General features: G+C 42.7%; 1 protein-coding gene across 1 annotated transcript; it reads left to right on the top strand.

Moving 5' to 3' along the window:
- The first annotated feature begins 429 nt into the window (after positions 1-429).
- Positions 430-19496, top strand: LOC110508796 (protein SNORC). Its single transcript, XM_021589624.2, has 3 exons — positions 430-1269; positions 17569-17739; positions 17925-19496. Exons 1-3 carry the CDS (start codon positions 1194-1196, stop codon positions 18032-18034), a joined length of 357 nt encoding a protein of 118 aa, XP_021445299.1. The 5' UTR covers positions 430-1193; the 3' UTR covers positions 18035-19496.
- Positions 19497-21182: the final 1686 nt, after the last annotated feature.

Genomic DNA, 21182 nt, shown 5'->3' on the forward strand with positions numbered 1-21182 from the left:
TAGAGAAATAACATAAATCGTGTGTAAGTCCAAAGTTGAATGCAATAGTTGTGAATATATCTCCTCCCAGTTACTGATTTAGATTGGTAGTTATCATCCTATAATTGATCTAATACCAAACCAAATGAATTTTACCTGCTGAGTTTATCATTCCCTGCATTGATGTAATTTTGGGTTATATCCTAAACAATTCACCCTACTGAGCATACCTACCCTGATTTCCAATAATACTTTAGCAATTAGGCCCGAGGAGGTACGGCTAAGGGCTGTCCTTACACACGATGCAACACAGAGTGCCTGGACACAGCCCTATGCGTGGGATATTGTCCATATATCACAAACCCCCAAGGTGCCTTATTGCTGTTCTAAACTGGTTACCAACGTAATTAGAGCAGTAAAAATAAATGTTTTGTCATACCTGTGGTATACTGTCTGATATACCACTGCTTTCAGCCAATCAGCATTCAGGGCTATAACTGGGTGGTTCGAAACCTGAATGCTGACAGCTGTGGAATATCAGATCTCCGGATTACGTCGTGCATAAGAGCAGCCCTTAGCCGTGGTATATTGGCCATATACCATGCCACCTCGGGCCTTATTGCTTAAATAACCCACATCCATCTGTGTCGACTCGTAACAGGGATAGATCGAAACACACAGCTTCTTCCAAAACTCCCAAATATCTCCCAAGTGGCAAGCTTGATGCCCATAACCCCTTACCACAGATCTAGGGTCTGATAAGCCTACCCCAAATCCTGAACTTTGAGAAAATATCTGAGCATGTATCAGTGACGTCTACTAACTGGAAGGTACAGGACGATGGACTGACTGACTGGGGAGGCGTTGCAATGGCCAGTCCTAAAGTCTTCCACTCTCTGGTTAGAAGTTTCCCATGAGCAGATCTAGGATCAGCGTACCCTGCCCCAGTCCTAATTATAACTTTGGGTGGAAAATAGTTGGAACAGAGCTTGGATCAGCGTCTACAGGCAACTCCTTATTTGAGTAATATGAAGTGGGTGGGCCTTCATGAGAGGTGTTCGCAAAGTCTGCCCCATCCAGAAGCTTCTCTCTCAATACCCAGTCTCTCTTCCACCTCTCTCTTCCCCTCTTTTTTTGATCCAGCACTCACTAGCACATGCTTCAGGAGCTCTGGAGACTCAGTCCAGTCGTCCTAGCTCAACACCGGAACCATCATGGCCAACTGCAGCAGTGTATCCAGACTCGTCCTTCTGGTCCTGCTAGGCCTCTGGGTAGCCACCATCCACTCAGGTAAGCTCCCTGCCGGACGTTGTATCCTGGTTGTCCTTGTATTAGTCATGGAAAGAGTGTAATATATGATACATGCATTTATTGGTCTTTGCATGTTTTTGAATACCCTAAGTGTGAATGCAATAAAAACCGTCCACACTATGATACATGTATTTATTACTACATTATGTGTGTTTATAATGTTTCGGAACATTGCCTTACTCAGACCTCACCTCAAAAGCTCAAGGGATTGGAAAGATTGTTGGGGCAAGGGGAAAACACAACAGTTTGGTTGAGGCTTCTATAGAGAGAAGTAGATGAGAAATGACACAATGTTTGTTGAAAAACACTACATTTGCCACCAGAAATGCAGGGTTGTTGAAGTCAGTTGTTGCAAAGTTGAAGGCAGAAAATATGCTGCCTGCTTTTCATCCACTCCAACAAGCACATCAACAACTAGTCTTCTATTATCTGCAATTTCAGTGACATTCAAATTGAATTCAAATCCATGTTTGACTTGTTATTTCTGTGGACAAATTAGCAGAAAAATCTATTATTCTGAATGTTGCTCATTGAGTGGGCTTTGGGTAAATATGGTCATATTTAGCTGAGCTCAAGGTGTGTATACGTGTCATTTCCCCCCACTATTGATCTAGAGGCCCGGTTGCGAGTGCCCTCACCCTAAATGATGCAGTTGTTTGAGCGAATGGAAGTTTGGAGGCTGAAAGCTAGTCTTTGACAAACACTGTGACTCACTTGCTTTCATAATGCCTCACGTTTAGAAGCTGTCTGAAACTGAAATATTGGCTCATTTTGCCAGTGGTTTCCCTCTGCCAAGAGTCAAGAGTTGTCAACCTTTCTGTGCTTATTCATACGGGTTTATGAACATTTTATTTTGAAAAGTGTTAGGTATGAGAGGAGAATATCAAATACGCTGCTATTTGCGAGTTGTGACTACTTCAGAAGAATGCACTGATAAAATGGTTGAAAAGGATGCCAAGTACTAGCAATTTGTAGTGGTTTATTTGATAATTTTTTATTATCAGTGTTAGTGGCTTTGTTAGAAGAACCTTTTTTTACCATCTTTGTGTGTGGTTTTACTGCTGATCTAGATACGGTGTCAACAGATTCGCTGGAGTTATCTCACCCTCTCGTTTTGTTTTTCTTGTTCTAATTCCCCTTGTTTCTCTCTCCCCCTATTTGTCTCACTATCTTATAGTTCTATATCCCTCTATTTATTTCTTCCCTCTTTCTAGTTCTCTGTTTACCTCTCTCTTCCTCTATCCATGTCCCTCTCTTTCTCTCCCTTCATTTCTATATCTGTCACTCCTACTCTCACACTTGAGTGATAAGCCTAAAGAGCGGCATGGGAGAAGAGGGGATTCCACAAAGCCCGGTATTGTGAGGGCCTTGGGAACACAGCACAGCAGCATTAAAGCCCTAGGGGTCAGGGCAAGGGTTAGAGCCACAGCAAGCCACCAGGAACATGGCACTTTTTCCTCAAAACAATGACCTGTACACAACTGTCACTATGCAGTGAGGAAAATATAACACCAGAATGATAGTAGCATCTAAGCATTTTTAGGATGAGGTGGTTGGTTTGATGATGAACCGTGTTGTTGACAATTTAGTTACTGAATTCGCAGTTTAATTTTTGTATCTAAATTTGCATGATCATGATGTCCAGTTTAACATTGAACTTGGAACTTTGTGCATTGTCTCTTAAAACTGCACTTCCTTTTATGATGATTTGTTATTTTAGGGATTTGCAGTTCCTTTTATGATGAATGTCTATGGTCTCACAAGCATCAGATTCTGTATAGGCACCACCGCATTCCGTATTCCACAAGATAAGTAAATCTCCAAGATGACTCATATGAATGACTTCCACTTTACATGTTGTTTTGGACCAGTGATGCCAGTTATGGTGCCACTCATTTCCTCTAGGACTGCTGTCTTGACCGTAATACAAACTGCTTACTAAATCGTTGCCACCAAATCTTTCTTTCCTCATTTAATTTCCTCAATCTACAACTTCTGACCTATCCAGCTCATTCATCTCTTAGTGGGCACGAAGTAAAGTAGACAAGGAAAGAAAACAGTTTTAACAGTATTGGGACCCAACCAAAGTACTCTTGTTCTCCACTTGCAAAGATTCCAGAGACCCAAGCCCTCATCTCTTGAGAAGGGAAGTAAATATAAAAAAAATAAGTTTAGAATTATTTGGACCCAACCATAATACTCCTCTGTTGTACTAACCTCCCAGAGACCCAAATCTCTGTGATCACTAAAGGAAAGTAGACAAGGAAATTAAACTGTTTTACAGAATTGGGACCCAGCCATAGTACTGGCTGTTCTCCTGGGGGCTGATTCAGACTTAGGAAATCTATGCCTTATGCACTCCTTTCCTACGTACTTCTCAGTATTTGGTATTCAGACATACATTATATATACAAAAGTATGTGGACACCCCTTAAAATTAGTGGATTTGTCTATTTCAGCCACACCCGTTGCTAACAGGTGTATAAAATCGAGCACACCGCCATGCAATCTCCATAGACAAACATTGGCAGTAGAGTGGCCTTACTGAAGAGCTCAGTGACTTTCAACATGAAAGCTGTTTTTCATGGTTCAGACTAGGCCCCTTAGTTCCAGTGAAGGGAAATCTTAACCCTACAGCGTACAAAGACATTCTAGACAACTCTCTGCTTCCAACTTGTGGCAACAGTTTGGGGAAGGCCCTTTCCTGTTTCAGCATGACAACGCCCCCGTGTACAAAGCGAGGTCCATACAGAAATTATTTGTCAAGATCGCTGTGGAAGAACTTGACTGGCCTGCACAGAGCCCTTACTTCAACCCCATCGAATGCCTTTGGGATGAATTTGAAAGCCGACTGTGAGCCAGGCCTAATCGCCCAACATCAGTGTCCAACCTCATGCTCTTGTGGCTGAATGGAAGCAAGTACCCACAGCAATGTTCTAACATTTAGTGGAAAGCCTTCCCAGAAGATTGGAGGCTGTTATAGCAGCAAAGGGGGGACCAACTCCATATTAATGCCCATGATTTTGGAATGAGCTGTTCGATGAGCAGGTGTTCACATACTTTTGGTCATGTAGTGTACCTTATTCTGTTGCATAAGGCGCTCTGCAGGTGTGGCTACCTTGTTCGCTCTGAATACATTTCATTCAACTGCTGAGAACCCTCCCACTTCCTGGTCAACAGATTTTCTCCTGGAGTTTTCATTCAATAGGGTTTATAGTACATTTATCTTAAACGATCCCTTTAAAATACATTGTACCTTTTAGTTAGAATTTTGTCAACAGACTCACTAGAATATATAGAGAGAACAGGTTCAGAATATTAGGGATCAATGAAAGAAAGCCTTCTAAATATATGCATATTCATCTCCTTTTCAGCTCCAATTGGTAGATTTAAAAATACTATGATCTGGAGAGTCTTTACGCACGGAAGAAGGAAAGCGGTGGTTTGATTCATTCTGAAAATTGCCACATTCAGTTATTTAATCCATGTTAATGTTGGAAGATTAGTGTGTATATATATAATTCTAATAGGGAGAATAGTTTACAATAGTAGCCTTGTCTAATGCCTGCATTAACCATGGAACTGTGTGATGACACGGCCAGGTATTGCTCCATGCGTCTGGTTCAAACTGTTAGGTCTTGGTCCACGCTCTGCTCCATAAACATTTAATTAGCCTATGTCTTCTGTTATATTATCATCTGTTACTAATGATCCTCAGCAACAACCACACGGCCTTGACCGCGTTTACAGAGAGAACTAAAAGGTAAACAAAACAATGTAATTAAATGAATATGTAAACTCTGCCAACTGAATGGAACTAACAGTAAATTGACAGTTGAATATGTGTGGTTATTATGCCTACTGACAGTCGATACTGATAGTGACTAATATTTAACAGGACAGAAATAGGAGACAGAGAAAGTCGGGGTAGCCTATAATTAAGACAATCGAGTGCTCATCCCTGCAAGATAAAAGGCCAAACAATATAAATTCTGCATAATGGCACAGCATTTAATAAACTTGTGGGAAAGTTGATATGCTTCAGTTTGCTGCCATATGACTAGTTTACATACACCTTAGCCAAATACATTTAAACTCAGTTTATCACAATTCCTGACATTTAATCCTAGTAAAAATGCCCGGTCTTAGGTCAGTTAGGATCACCACTTTATTTTAAGAATGTGAAATGCCAGAATAATAGGAGAGAGTGATTTATTTCAGCTTTTATTTCTTTATTCACATTCCCAGTGGGTCAGAAGTTTACATACACTCAATTAGTATTTGGTAGCATTGCCTTTAAATTGTTTAACTTGGGTCAAACGTTTCGCGTAGCCTTCCACAAGCTTCCCACAATAAGTTGGGTGAATTGCAAGCTGTAGTCTGGCTTTTTTATGGTGGTTTTGGAGCGGTGGCTTCTTCCTTGCTGAGCGGCCTTTCAGGTTATGTCGATATAGGACTAATTTTACTGTGGATATACAGTGGGGCAAAAAAGTATTTAGTCAGCCACCAATTGTGCAAGTTCTCCCACTTAAAAATATGAGACAGGCCTGTAATTTTCATCATAGGTACACTTCAACTATGACAGACAAAATGAGAAAAAAAAAATCCAGAAAATCACATTGTAGGATTTGTAATGAATTTATTTGCAAATTATGGTGGAAAATAAGTATTTGGTCACCTACAAACAAGCAAGATTTCTGGCTCTCACAGACCTGTAACTTCTTCTTTAAGAGCATTGTTCTGTCATACTATCCAGGTCTGTGCCCAAACAATTTGAGCTTCCACCTTTCCAGAAACAAGTCTCTCACCGTTGCCGCTTGTTATAGACCCCCCTCAGCCCCCAGCTGTGCCTTGGACACCATATGTGAATTGATTGCCCCCATCTATCTTCAGAGTTCGTACTGTTAGGTGACCTAAACTGGGACTTGCTTAACACCCCGGCCGTCCTACAATCTAAGCTAGATGCCCTCAATCTCACACAAATTATCAAGGAACCTACCAGGTACAACCCAAAATCTGTAACCATGGGCACCCTCTTAGATATCATCCTGACCAACCTTCCCTCTAAATACACCTCTGCTGTCTTCAACCAGGATCTCAGCGATCACTGCCTCATTGCCTGCGTGCCTCCGCGGTCAAACGACCACCCCTCATCACTGTCAAACGCTCCCTAAAACACTTCAGCGAGCAGGCCTTTCTAACCGACCTGGTCTGGGTATCTTGGAAGGATATTGGCCTCATCCCGTCAGTAGAGGATGCCTGGTTGCTCTTCAAAAGTGCTTTCTTCTCCATTTAAAAAAGCATGCCCCATTCAAAAAAATGTAGAACTAAGAACAGATATAGCCCTTGGTTAACCCCAGACTTGACTGCCCTTGACCTGCACAAAAACATCCTGTGGCGTTCTGCATTAGCATCGAATAGCCCCCACGATATGCAACTTTTCAGGGATGTTAGGAACCAATATACTCAGTCAGTTAAAGCTAAGGCTAGCTTTTTCCAAATTTGCTTCCTATAGCACTAATTCCAAAATGTTTTGGGACACTGTAAAGTCCATGAAGAATAAGAGCACCTCCTCCCAGCTGCCCACTGCACTGAGGATAGGAAACACTGTCACCACTGATAAATCTAAGATAATGGATCATTTGAATTAGCATTTTTCCACGGCTGGCAATGTTTTCCACCTGTCTACCCCTACCCTGCCAACACCTCAGCACCCCCTGCAGCAACTTGCCCCCCCGCTTCTCCTTCACCCAAATCCAAACAGCTGATGTTCTGAAAGAGCTGCAAAATCTGGTTCCCTATAAATCAGCTGGGCTAGACAGTCTGGACCCTCTCTTTCCAAAATGATCCGCCAAAATTGTTTCAACCGCCATTTACTAGCCTATTCAACCTCTCTTTTGTATCGTCTGAGATCCCCAAAGATTGGAAACCTGCCGCGGTCATCCCCCTCTTCAAATGGGGAGACACCTTAGACCCAAACTGTTATAGACCTATATCCATCCTGCCCTGCCTTTCTAAAATCTTCGAAAGCGAAGTTAATAAACAGATCACCGACCATTTCGAATCCCACCGTACCTTCACTATGCAGGAAACAGCAGAGGGAACACCCCCCTATCCACATTGATGGAACAGTAGTGGAGAGGGTAGCAAGTTTTAAGTTCCTCGGCATACACATCACAGACAAACTGAATTGGTCCACTCACACAGACAGCATTGTGAAGAAGGCGCAGCAGCGCCTCTTCAACCTCAGGAGGCTGAAGAAATTTGGCTTGTCACCAAAAGCACTCACAAACTTCTACAGATGCACAATCGAGAGCATCCTGGCGGGCTGTATCACCGCCTGGTACGGCAACTGCTCCGCCCTCAACCGTAAGGCTCTCCAGAGGGTAGTGAGGTCTGCACAACGCATCACCGGGGGCAAACTACCTGCCCTCCAGGACACCTACACCACCCGATGTCACAGGAAGGCCATAAAGATCATCAAGGACATCAACCACCCGAGCCACTGCCTGTTCACCCCGCTATCATCCAGAAGGCGAGGTCAGTACAGGTGCATCAAAGCTGGGACCGAGAGACTGAAAAACAGCTTCTATCTCAAGGCCATCAGACTGTTAAACAGCCACCACTAACATTGAGTGGCTGCTGCCAACACACTGACACTGACTCAACTCCAGCCACTTTAATAATGGGAATTGATGGGAAATGATGTAAATATATCACTAGCCACTTTAAACAATGCTACCTTATATAATGTTACTTACCCTACATTATTCATCTCATATGCATACGTATATACTGTACTCTATATCATCGACTGTATCCTTATGTAATACATGTATCACTAGCCACTTTAACTATGCCACTTTGTTTACATACTCATCTCATATGTATATACTGTACTCGATACCATCTACTGTATCTGACTATGCTGCTCTGTACCATCACTCATTCATATATCCTTATGTACATATTCTTTATCCCCTCACACTGTGTACAAGACAGTAGTTTTGGAATTGTTAGTTAGATTACTTGTTGGTTATTACTGCATTGTCGGAACTAGAAGCACAAGCATTTCGCTACACTCGCATTAACATCTGCTAACCATGTGTATGTGACAAATAAAATTTGATTTGATTTGGTTTCCGAGCTGGTCATGGGTGCACCTCAGCCACGCTCAATGTCCTAAACGATATCATAACCGCCGTTGATAAAAGACAGTACTGTGGGCCTCCCGGGTGGCGCAGTTGTTAAGGGCGCAGTACTGCAGCGCCAGCTGTGCCGTCAGAGTCCCTGGGTTCGCACCGGCCGCGACCGGGAGGTCCGTGGGGCGACGCACAATTGGCCTAGCGTCGTCCGGGTTAGGGAGGGCTTGGTCGGTAGGGATGTCCTTGTCTCATCGCGCACCAGCGACTCCTGTGGTCTGCCGGGCGCAGTGCGTGCTAACCACGGTTGCCAGGTACACATTGGTGCGGCTGGCTTCCGGGTTGGATGCGCGCTGTGTTAAGAAGCAGTGCGGCTTGGTTGGGTTGTGTATCGGAGGATGCATGACTTTCAACCTTCGTCTCTCCCGAGCACGTACGGGAGTTGTAGCGATGAGACAAGATAGTAGCTACTACAACAATTGGATACCACGAAATTGGGGAGAAAAAGGGGTAAAATTCAACAACAAAAAACAAACCAAAAAAAAGACAGTACTGTGCAGCCGTCTTCATCGACCTGGCCAAGGCTTTCAACTCTTTCAATCACCGCATTCTTATCGGCAGACTCAATAGCCTTGGCTTCTCAAATGACTGCCTCACCTGGTTCACCAACTACTTCTCAGATAGAGTTCAGTGTCAAATCGAAGGGCCTTTTTTCTGGACCTCTGGCAGTCGCTATGGGGGTGCCACAGGGCTCAATTCTCGGGCCGACTCTTTTCTCTGTATATATCAATGATGTAGCTCTTGCTGCTGGTGATTCTCTGATCCACCTCTATGCAGACGACACCATTCTGTATACATCTGGCCCTTCTTTGGACACTGTGCTAACAAACCTCCAAACAAGCTTCAACGCCATACAACACTCCTTCCGTGGCCTCCAACTGCTTTTAAATGCTTGGAAAACTAAGTGCATGCTCTTCAACCCATTGCTGCCCGCACCCTCCCGCCCGACTAGCATCACTACTCTGGATGGTTCTGATCTAGAATATGTGGACTACTACAAATAGCTAGGTGTCTGGTTAGACTGTAAACTCTCCTTCCAGACTCACATTAAGCATCTCCAATCCAAAACGAAATCTAGATTCTGCTTCTTGTTTTGCAACAAAGCCTCCTTTACTCATACCGCCAAACATACCCTCGTAAAACTGACTATCCTACCGATCCTTGACTACGGCGAATGTCATTTACAAAATAGCCCCCAACACTCTACTCAGCAAACTGGATGTAGTCTATCACAGTGCCATACGTTTTATCACCAAAACCCCATATACTACCCACCACAGCGACCTGTATGCTCTCGTTGGCTGGTCCTCACTACATATCCGTCGCCAAACCCACTGGTTCCAGGTCATCTATAAGTCTTTACTCGGTGAAACTCACTGGTCACCATAGCAACACCCACCTGTAACACATGCTCCAGCAGGTACAGTGCCTTGCGAAAGTATTCGGCCCCCTTGAACTTTGCGACCTTTTGCCACATTTCAGGCTTCAAACATAAAGATATAAAACTGTATTTTTTGTGAAGAATCAACAACAAGTGGGACACAATCATGAAGTGGAACGACATTTATTGGATATTTCAAACTTTTTTAACAAATCAAAAACTGAAAAATTGGGCGTGCAAAATTATTCAGCCCCCTTAAGTTAATACTTTGTAGCACCACCTTTTGCTGCGATTACAGCTGTAAGTCGCTTGGGGTATGTCTCTATCAGTTTTGCACATCGAGAGACTGAATTTTTTTCCCATTCCTCCTTGCAAAACAGCTCGAGCTCAGTGAGGTTGGATGGAGAGCATTTGTGAACAGCAGTTTTCAGTTCTTTCCACAGATTCTCGATTGGATTCAGGTCTGGACTTTGACTTGGCCATTCTAACACCTGGATATGTTTATTTTTGAACCATTCCATTGTAGATTTTGCTTTATGTTTTGGATCATTGTCTTGTTGGAAGACAAATCTCCGTCCCAGTCTCAGGTCTTTTGCAGACTTCATCAGGTTTTCTTCCAGGGGGACGGCCAGATTTGCAGTGGTCTGATACTCCTTCCATTTCAATATTATCGCTTGCACAGTGCTCCTTGGGATGTTTAAAGCTTGGGAAATCTTTTTGTATCCAAATCCGGCTTTAAACTTCTTCACAACAGTATCTCGGACCTGCCTGGTGTGTTCCTTGTTCTTCATGATGCTCTCTGCGCTTTTAACGGACCTCTGAGAATATCACAGTGCAGGTGCATTTATACGGAGACTTGATTACACACAGGTAGATTGCATTTATCATCATTAGTCATTTAGGTCAACATTGGATCATTCAGAGATCCTCACTGAACTTCTGGAGAGAGTTTGCTGCACTGAAAGTAAAGGGGCTGAATAATTTTGCACGCCCAATTTATCAGTTTTTGATTTGTTAATAAAGTTTGAAATATCCAATAAATGTCGTTCCACTTCATGATTGTGTCCCACTTGTTGTTGATTCTTCACAAAAAAATACAGTTTTATATCTTTATGTTTGAAGCCTGAAATGTGGCAAAAGGTCGCAAAGTTCAAGGGGGCCGAATACTTTCGCAAGGCACTGTATATTGCACTGGTCATCCCCAAAGCCAACACTTCCTTTGGCCGCCTTTCCTTCCAGTTCTCTGCTGCCAATGGCTGGAACGAATTGCAAAAATCTCTGAAGCTGGAGTCTTATATCTCCCTCTGTAACTTTAAGCATCAGCTGTCAGAGCAGCTTACCGATCACTCTACCTGTACACAGCCCATCTATAAATAGCACACCTGACTACCTCATCCCCATATTATTACTTACCCTCTTGCTCTTTTGCACCCCAGTATGTCTACTTGCACATCATCCTCTGCACATCTATCACTCTAGTATTAATGCTAAATTGAAATTATTTAGTCTCTATTGCCTTACCTCCATGCTCTTCTACATTTGTACACACTGTACATAGATCTTTCTATTGTGCTATTGACTGTACGTTTGTTTGTTTAACTCTGTTGTTTTTGTCGCACTGCTTTATCTTGGCCAGGTCGCAGTTGTAAATGAGAACTTGTTCTCAACTGGCCTACCTCAAATCAAATGTATTTATATAGCCCTTCTTACATCAGCTATACAGACACCCAGCCTAAAACCCCAAACAGCGAGCAATGCAGGTGTAGAAGCACGGTGGCTAGGAAAAACTCCCTAGAAAGTCCAGAACCTAGGAAGAAACCTAGAGAAGAACCAGGCTATGAGGGGTGGCCAGTCCTATTCTGGCTGTGCCGGGTGGAGATTATAACAGAACATGGCCAAGATGTTCAAATGTTCATAAATGACCAGCATGGTCAAATAATAATAATCACAGTAGTTGTCGAGGGTGCAACAAGTCAGCACCTCAGGAGTAAATGTCAGTTGGCTTTTCATAGCCGATCATTTAGAGTATCTCTACCGCTCCTGCTGTCTCTAGAGAGTTGAATACCTGGTTAAATAAAGGTGAAATGAAACTGGGAGGGGCAGAAAAATGCATTGAGTGGATATACAGTAAGTCCTGCATATTGATAACATTGTCACTCCTGATGGGTCTTCCATAACCCTGTCTGTTTGGCTCTAATGATCCTTTTTAGTTGACTCTTGTTTTATCACTTGGTAATCATTTCTATTTGTGAGTTGTTTTAAACTTGAGTCGAATCACCTTTTACTATAAAATAGTAAAATAAAGAAAACCCCTTGGTGTTCTAAAACTTTTGACTGCCACACCTTAATTTATCCAATCTCCATCCAAACTAGTAGCGGGTGAATAGCATGCTCTTCTCATGCTTAATTTCAAGGTCGGAATACACGTAGAGGTTAAAGTGCACCCCCCCCCCCCCCCCCCCCCCCCCCCCCCCCCCGAGACCAGAGCCCTCCTGGCTGACTTGTGACCTTTGCCAGCTTACAGTTGGTGACGAGAGGTCTGCTATAAATTCTGAAGCTCACAAACACACAGGATATTTGTAACTAACACCCTGTTTTGTGAGGAGGAGGTAGTCAAAGCGGGTGAGGGCATGGGCGGTGCACCTTTTTTTGGTGGGGGGGGTAGTGCCGTGCAGGGTGGCATTCACATAAACCCGTTATGAAAGCTTTGTCATCTCTCCAGGCCGTGTGAAATCCTGACTGGAGAGGTCAAAGCTACAAACGTCTGTAGTACAGTATCGGATGTGGACAAGAGGCACGAGACTACTGAGATAGTATGTTCCGTCATCAGTGAGTTAGACTTTGGATGTGAAGCAGATTAGCTGTGTATGTTAGTGGGATTTGGATCTGTTCCTCTGGGTGAATGAGACATGATGGTATGCCATAGAGGCTGGTTTAGACAGGCAGTCCAATTATGATATTTTTTTCACTAATTGGTCTTTTGACAAATCACATCAGCTCTAAAAAATGATGTGGAAATATCTAATGTGATTGGTCAAAAGACCACTTAGTGGAAAAACATTCCAAATTGGGCTGCCCTTTGTGAACACAGACAGTTTAACTGCCACACTTGAAATGCCCACCTAATGTCAATGAATGACAGCGAGCCTATGTGTTTCCTCACCTCATAGACCCATGTTAATGTCTTATGACCGACTGGTCGTGGGTACCAATATTAGACCCATGTACAGAGATATATGATCTTTATTTAAACCAGTTTGCTACAGCAGGAAAATAATCCTGCAGCAACTGGAAATGTGAATTAAATAGATTCTAATTAATGGAAAAAATGTTATGGGTTGATGATACATTTTTCGTAAGGGAAAATCAAGTCTGAAATGAACAAAAGTTATTCTGCAACAGGGTGATCAAAGGGACATCCTACATCTGTAGAAGGATTTTGTCGACTGGAATTACCTGAAACTGATAGCAAGAACACCTTTTGGAAACTTCGTCATGAGATATAGTTTAGTGTCAATCTGTAGTAGATGGAGATTATTTAGCTGGCCAATGGTAGCGCTACAGTTACAAATGGGAGCCATTACTGGAAATTTACTGAGAAGCAAACTCCTCCTGCCCTCCTTGATAAGGTGAACAAACACCAATGGAAAAACATTGCAGCGCTTTTTTCTCTGTCTTCAGTAAACCAAGCTATCCAAGGAGGTACAACCTTTTCACACACACTCATACAATTTGATAAACAAGCTTGTTTGACGTGTAGGGGCTGGGGCTACTCTAGGTTTGAGCCTGGCCGGCCGTTACCAGTTGGAGCCTCTACTGCAGACCTGCAGCCGCCCTCCATGACCGCACAAGCAGCCTTTTGTGCCACAGGCTGAAGGCCTCATTGATGGCAAGGCTGGCCAGGGGCCCAGGGCTCTGTACCTGCAGCCAGCCCCTGCACAGGGAGTCACACGCTAACACATGAGTCAACCAACACACACAGCAACATAAGAAATACCCACCCCGGCTCGGCTCATCAACAGTACACAGGCCCTCACCAACAGAGTTAGCTATCGGAGTTTGTGTGTGATGTTGGAATCACAGTGATGGGCCCACAAGTCTTTGGACATTATTCTGTTTTTATCTTTGATAGTTGGAATTGAATGTGGCTATGTGTGAGAGAGTCTTTTGAAGTGATACGTTTTATGTGTATTTTCGAGATTTATCAAATAAAACCGTATTGGCAAGGTTGAGTGGGAATCATAGCCGTGGGAAGTTGTTTTTAGCCTACTTCCCGAGGCTATGGTGGGAATGCTTGGTTGTGAGATTGTCAGGGTTCAGTAAGGTGTAAGGTTTAGAGTGGGCGGTTTTATAACTGAACGGTAAATGATGTCTGTTGAGTTTAAATATGTTTGGTGTATGGTTTTGTTGGTATGTGCCGCGTGAGCACGGGTAGGATTTGTAAGTCTGAGTGGATAGGTGGGCTTGTGTGTGCGCATGCGCACATGCACCACAGGAGGCTGCTGAGGGGAGGATGGCTCATAATAATGGCCGGAACGGAGTGAATGGAATCAAACACCTGGAAACCATATGTTTGATGTATTTGATACTATTCCAGTCCAGGCATTACCATAAGCCTGTTCTCCCCAATTAAGGTGCCCCCAACTTCCTAAAGTGTGCACTTGTGCGTGCAAACGTGTGTGCGTGGACGTTTTTTTTCTTTGTAGATTGGGATCAAATTTTCCCTGTTTCTTTCAATTAAAAAGTCAAGCTAACTCAGCTGTGCACTTAACACAATACCCCTTCTCAGATCATTGAAGCAAATCAAGTCGCAGTTTAGTAACTTAAATTCGCCTTATCCAGAATCCACTTTTACTATTCTTGGCCCTTCACTCTCCTCTACCGGGGTAGTAAGAGAGAGAGAGAGAGGGATGTTTAAGAGATCTGGATCATGTTTCCATGGCTGCAATGAAGGTGTAAAAAGTCGTGTAGCACTTCCATGCTAGGACCTGTGGAATGTGGGTGAGAGACGCAGGAGAGGGGGGAGAGGAGAGGGGCAGAATGTGGAGAGCTGGAGAGAAGAGCGAGGTGTGCGAAGGAGTTGAGAGAGCACACAGCGGAGGCTACCTGTACTGTGTACAGAGAGTGTTGATCCCCATACGAAGACATCCTTTCAGGCCCTGGTCTGAGGCTGCTCGCAGAGAAGCTAGTAGCTTAGCAACTTTCCACTGTAGCATCAAAGATTGGGGCTAATACTTAGCTCTGTACTCAGTATCTTACATTCACAGCTCTGTCACTCACTGGCTCTCTGTTAGAGGAGCATACAGTGGCTTACATTCCTAAATTCACATACATTAGTATATATTAGCAGCCATCAGCAAAGCTACTGTAATATGTGTAACATAACATGAGTCATATTTTCAGTTCACACTCTTTCTCCAGGGTTGGTTTTATCCAGCTGATAGTATATGAATAGCAACTTCAAGTCTAGAGAGTAGCAGGTCTGACTGAGCTTGTTCAGTTACCCTCAGGGAAATGTTTTATTTAACCGTTGTTTCGCCATGTAGTCCCTTTGATGGTAGAATATCTATTTCCTGAAGAGATCTGTACAAGTTATGTTTTGCACTACGAATATGTACACAATCCTACATTTGAACAGTTTATACAGAGCCTACAGAAATGATTCACATGCCTTGACTTTTTCCCCCATGTTGTTGTGTTACAGCCTGAATTGAAAATGGATAATATTGATGTCACTGGCCTATACACAATAGCCATAATGTCTCCCAGGTCTGTAGGGGAGTTGCAGCGATGGGACAAGATTGTAACTACCAATTTGGATATCACGAAAAAAGGTTAAAAAACATGAAATACACCATGATGTCAGTGGAATTACATATTTGGAAATGTTAGGCTGAAATGTTTTGAATATTCAATCCAGTGCTGAATATGAGCCAGATCCTGCCAGAACAGGATCCGACACCTATCCGTTTTGGACTGTTTCTTTCCAGAACCTGTTTGGCCAGATACAGTACATCTAGTGGCTGAAAAAAATCTGTTTCACTTTTTGCAATGTAAAAATTTGAATAAAAGTGATTAAAGGTCATTCGAGTTGACTCTGTTAATTTGTGAAAAAGTAGATTTTCAGCCCCGGGCCTGATGTTCTAAGAGTTTATTTGGGTTTATGGTTTGTGCAACTTTGTAACCTATGTTTGAAACCACCATTGTGTGGCTGTGTGAGAAGTGTGCCTTTTATCTCTCACATAACTAGAATGAGATTCACTTTATGATCTCTTTCCGCAACGCATCTCTCCAGCGTTGCACTTGATAATTTATTTCCTTATAGAACCATAGCCGCGAGAAGGGTTCTGGAGGGACTGCAGCACCCCTGATAAATTGAAATACATTTGCCAAAGTTATAGAATTAGGCTACTCCTGTCTGTTCAGAAATAAATGAAATTATTCAGAATAGTCTACTTAATAATTACACCTTGGATGGTGTATTAATACACCCAGTCACTACAAAGATACAGGCGTCCTTCCTAACTAAATTGCCGGAGAGGAAGGAAACCACTCATGGCTGTGATAGGACAAAACTGAGCAAGGTTTATCAACATCCACAATACTAACGTAAATAACAGGGAAAAGAAGGAAGCCTGTGCAAAATAAAAAATATTCCAAAGCATGCATCCTGTTTGCTAAAAGGCTAAAGTAATACTGCAACAACAACGAAAAGGACAAAGAAATTAACTATGTTCTGAATACAAAGGGTTGTGTTTGTGGCAAATCCAACACATCACTGAGTACCACTCTTCATATTTTCAAGCATGGTGAGGGCTGCACTATGTTATGTCATCGGCAAGGACTAGGGAGTTTTGGGGGGTAAAAAGAAACGGAATAGAACTAAGCACAGACAAAATCCTAGAGGAAAACCAGGTTGTTTGCTTTCCAACGGGCACTGGGAGAGGAATTCACCTTTCAGCAGGACATTAACCTTAACCTTATACATTAACCTTATACAAAGCCAAATATGTACGTATTCTCTTATTCTGTCCCTTAGGTGTGTGTATTAGGTAGTTGTGGAATTGTTAGATATTGCTGCACTGACGGAACTAGAAGCACAAGCATTTCGCTACCCTCGCAATAACATCTCCTAACCATGTGTATGTGACCGATAAAATTTGATTTGAAATATACACTGGAGTTGCTTACCAAGATGACATTGAATGTTCCTGAGTGGCCTAGTTAGTTTTGACATAAATTGTCTTGAAAATCTACGACAAGACTTGAAAACGGCTGTCTAGCAATGATCAATAACCAACTTGACAGAGCCTGGAGAATTGTTTAAATAATAATGTGCAAATATTGTACAATCCAGGTGTGCAAAGCTTTTAGAGGCTTACCCAGAAAGACTCACAGCTGTAATCACTGCCAAACGTGATTCTAACATGTATTGACTAGGGTGTACAATTAGATATTTCTTTATTTCATTTTCAATAAATTTGCTAACATTTCTAAAAACATGTTTTCACTTTGTCATTATGGGGTATTGTGTGTGTAGATGGGTGATTTACATTTTATTTAATCCATTTTGAATTCAGGCTCTAACACAACAAAATGTGGAATAAGGCAAGGTGTATGAATGCTTTCTGAAGGCACTTTAGACTTGTCTACAAACATGCCCAAATTGTGAACACACACGGTTGTTGTTCACAGAGACCGTGGAAGACCCCACGCCAACTTTACAAGGGGACAACCAGGACACACTGTCCGGTGGCGGGACATATGACGTCACCACCAAAGATCCCTTCAAGGACATGACGGAGAGAGTGTTAACCTTCGAGTATGAGGACACCACCCACTCACAGGTCATGGATGAGGAGGAAGGTGAGACAGGCGCTTCATGTCATTCATTTTTCCTGAACATTTCCCATCATCAGTTTATTAATATCAATCATTTTGGTTGTACCCAGAGGATTAAGAAAATGATATATTCTGCCTTTTGACTTGACAATCATGGTTTATACACTAGTGTCTAACCTTTGCCTGTTGCATGTACTATGTGTGTCCAGGTGTCCTGGGCCCGGGCGCCATCACAGCTATTGTCATCGCTGTCTTCCTGGGGGCTTCAGTCCTCCTCGCCCTCATTGTCATCACACTCAGGAAGTTCACCGCTTCCTAGAGCTAATACTTCCTCTTCCTCCCTTTCAATCTCTCACACTTTTCTTACCTCCACTTCTCTCTCTCTCATTCATCTATCTTCATGGTCTTTCTTGCCCATTCTCTCACTTTTGCTCAGTTTCTCTTATACCCACACATATTGTGAAAGTGACAACCCTTCTATAACCCCTGGACGCTCTAATATAGTGGCAGGTCCCTTTGGCCTTGAAGCGCAACCGACAATGAATTTCCTTCAGACTCTAGCTACTATAATCATATTGTTTATGTTGGCACACATGTCAGCTTGTTACTAAAGGGTCAATCCTAGCTTCCACTCAAGTCAAAATTGACTTACAACAGAGACTGGCAGGTTCTTCCAGTGTATACAGGTAACTGCCAAAATAATGGAAACACTTGAGTAAATGAGAGAGAAAGTATATTGAAAGCAGGTGCTTCCACACAGGTGTGGTTCCTGAGTTATTTCAACAATTAACATCCCATCATGCTTAGGGTCATGTATAAAAATGCTTATCAGGCCATTATTTTGGCTACCATGACTATAGGATGACAATGCCCCCATCCACAGGGCACAAATGGTCACTGAGTGGTTTGATGAGCAAACGATGTAAACCAAATGCAATGGCCGTCTGTCACCAGATGGGATATTCTGGAGTGGTGTTTGTGACAGCATTTTCCACCACCATCAACAAAACACCAAATTATGGAAATTCTCATGGAAGAATGGCATTGCATCTCTCCAATAGAGTTCCAGACACTTGTGGAATCTGGTGCATTAAAGCTGTTCTGGCGCATGGTGGCCCGATGCCCCCTATTAACACTTTACGTTGGTGTTTCCTTTATTTTGGCAGTTACAATCAGATCCGCTTTAGCCAACATCCGCTTAGCGGATAATGCCAGAGGTGAACTGCATTATAGCTGTCAAATCTAGTGGCTCCAGGCATTACACCAAAAGCAGACATCTCCCTTGGTCACATTAAGAGAAATCCAATGCCTGTCAAGATTTCTTAAAGATTTTTGAACAATGTATCTGTTATACTAATCTGTAATGAGCCTATGAGCCCCCCCCCCCCCCGGCTCATAGTAATGGCTGGAGCGGTGTTAATGCAATGGTATTAAAAAACAGTCTGAAAGTGCTTGATACCATTCCAGTGATTCAATACCAGGTATTATTATGAGCCCCCCCCCCCCCCACTGTAATTCATCTCTTTTGAAGACAAAATGTATGTCTAATGATCTGTAGTTTACAGTTGTGTGTCCAAGTGTTTTGTCGAGCATTGTGATTTGTTTTTGTAGGTCTTTTTTTTCTTCTGACGGTTATGTTGTGGGTTAGAGTATCCTGTCTCAGATTTTGTTTGTCTTGTGGATGAAAGGGTGTGATGAGTGTGTCTTTGTGAAGATTGTTCCACCATGTTCATTATGTTGCAGTAATACTGAGTGCTTTAAAAGGCAAGTGTTATTGACAATAGAATGAGAATGAAATAATTTTCCAAATGCAGGCTACCATACAAAATGCCAGATGTATTTCCCAAATGCCCACAATGTGTTACTGTTTATTGGCAAATAGGTGTTAAAAAGGAACGTTTGCCTTTTTACAGGTGACCCATATTGACCCAAAAATCTAATGTTTTAAGATGAACCTGCTTCAATAAATATACATAGACGGGGTAATTAGTTTGTCTAACCTGCAAATCACATTTTAACCTCTGGTCTAAAAAGACAATGACAACTGTTGTGAGTGTGTTTGTGTATGAGTGTGATACTTTTTGATACGTTATGTCACGGTATGACCATTTTCTGTATTCCTCTGTGGGCTTTTACCAAACGACTAACTAAGGCTGGGATTCATTACCTGCCATAGAAATGTTTACGAGGTGTCTTTATTTACACTATTCATCCTGTGCCCACACTTCATCCCGTGTCCACACCCACAATTCTGAAAAGTGAAAGCAGTCCTGAGGAGGATCGCCCTGGTGTAGTTGCAGGTTTTATACAGTACCCAAGACCAGTCTGTGTTAATTTGACGATGGAAAAAAAGCTACTGCATAAATACTGCAATGTGGGTTTGGTTTAACTCCACTCCAACTCCAACAGCCCTAATGCTTTTGTGAAACAAATATTCTTTAATGTAATAATATCACTGGTTTGAACGGTCTGGTTAAAAAAATAAAAGATTAAACAAATCCCTTTGTACAACCAAATAGTAGTTATTAGTTCGTCTTGACATTGACTTAAAATGTATAGAAAATGGAAATAGAATAGAAAATGAAAGTACAAACCGGTAGTTTCATTACACTGAATTAAACTGATATATCTGATATTGAACTGATGCAATACACACTGAAGAGTGGGAGTGAGTCATTCACAGGTGCTCAAAGCTGGATATGCTAGCTAGACAACATACAGTAGGTGTTCAGTTTGTCTCTCAGCGAAACGGGAACAACGAGTCATTGCAACACACAATTCAAGTACTGTACATCCCATCGTGGTTCTAGATTAGAACTAGAGCTGGTTCTGTGGGTTCTGGTTTGAACCAGACCCCTGTCATCTGGGTTGTTTTCAACAGGCACCAACAAAAGTTGAAGTGTCAAAACAACATTGCATTAGGCGGGGCTGTAAGATCATATCTATTTAGCAGATTCTGACTGGCAATCAGTTTGAGGACTATGGCCATTCATACTGTACTCAATACCAGTGTGACTGTTAATGTGCATATATTCTACACTTTTTCTGCTACTGTATGGTTTCATTTCCTAGTCGTTTTCTCACTTCCCCCATGTCAGGTTGTTACCACTGCTGCTCTACATACTGTATGGTTGGAAACTTAACGTAATATTTTCAACTTATAACACTGTTGTTATACTGTAATAATAACCAGCAATATACACAGTTAAAAGTCATCAGTGGGCCTCCTGGGATGCGCAGTGGTTAAGGGCTGCAGCGCCAGCTGTGCCACCAGAGACCCTGGGTTCGCGCCCAGGCTCTGTCGTAACCGGCCGCGACCGGCACAATTGGCCTAGCGTCGTCCGGGTTAGGGAGAGTTTGGCCGGTAGGGAAATCGTAGTCTCATCGCGCACCAGCAACTCCTGTGGCGGGCCGGGCATGGTGCGCGCTAACCAAAGTTGCCAGGTGCACGGTGTTTCCTCCAACAC

The sequence above is a fragment of the Oncorhynchus mykiss genome, chromosome 28, assembly GCF_013265735.2.
Source record: "Oncorhynchus mykiss isolate Arlee chromosome 28, USDA_OmykA_1.1, whole genome shotgun sequence".
Classification (NCBI taxonomy): domain Eukaryota; kingdom Metazoa; phylum Chordata; class Actinopteri; order Salmoniformes; family Salmonidae; genus Oncorhynchus; species Oncorhynchus mykiss.

Excerpts from the sequence above, each read along its gene's own strand:
- LOC110508796 (XM_021589624.2), top strand. The coding sequence starts at position 1,194 with ATGGCCAACTGCAGCAGTGTATCCAGACTCGTCCTTCTGGTCCTGCTA. Across the intron at positions 1,270-17,568 it reads GGTAGCCACCATCCACTCAG|AGACCGTGGAAGACCCCACG; the intron begins GTAAGCTCCCTG and ends TGTTGTTCACAG. Across the intron at positions 17,740-17,924 it reads GGTCATGGATGAGGAGGAAG|GTGTCCTGGGCCCGGGCGCC; the intron begins GTGAGACAGGCG and ends ATGTGTGTCCAG.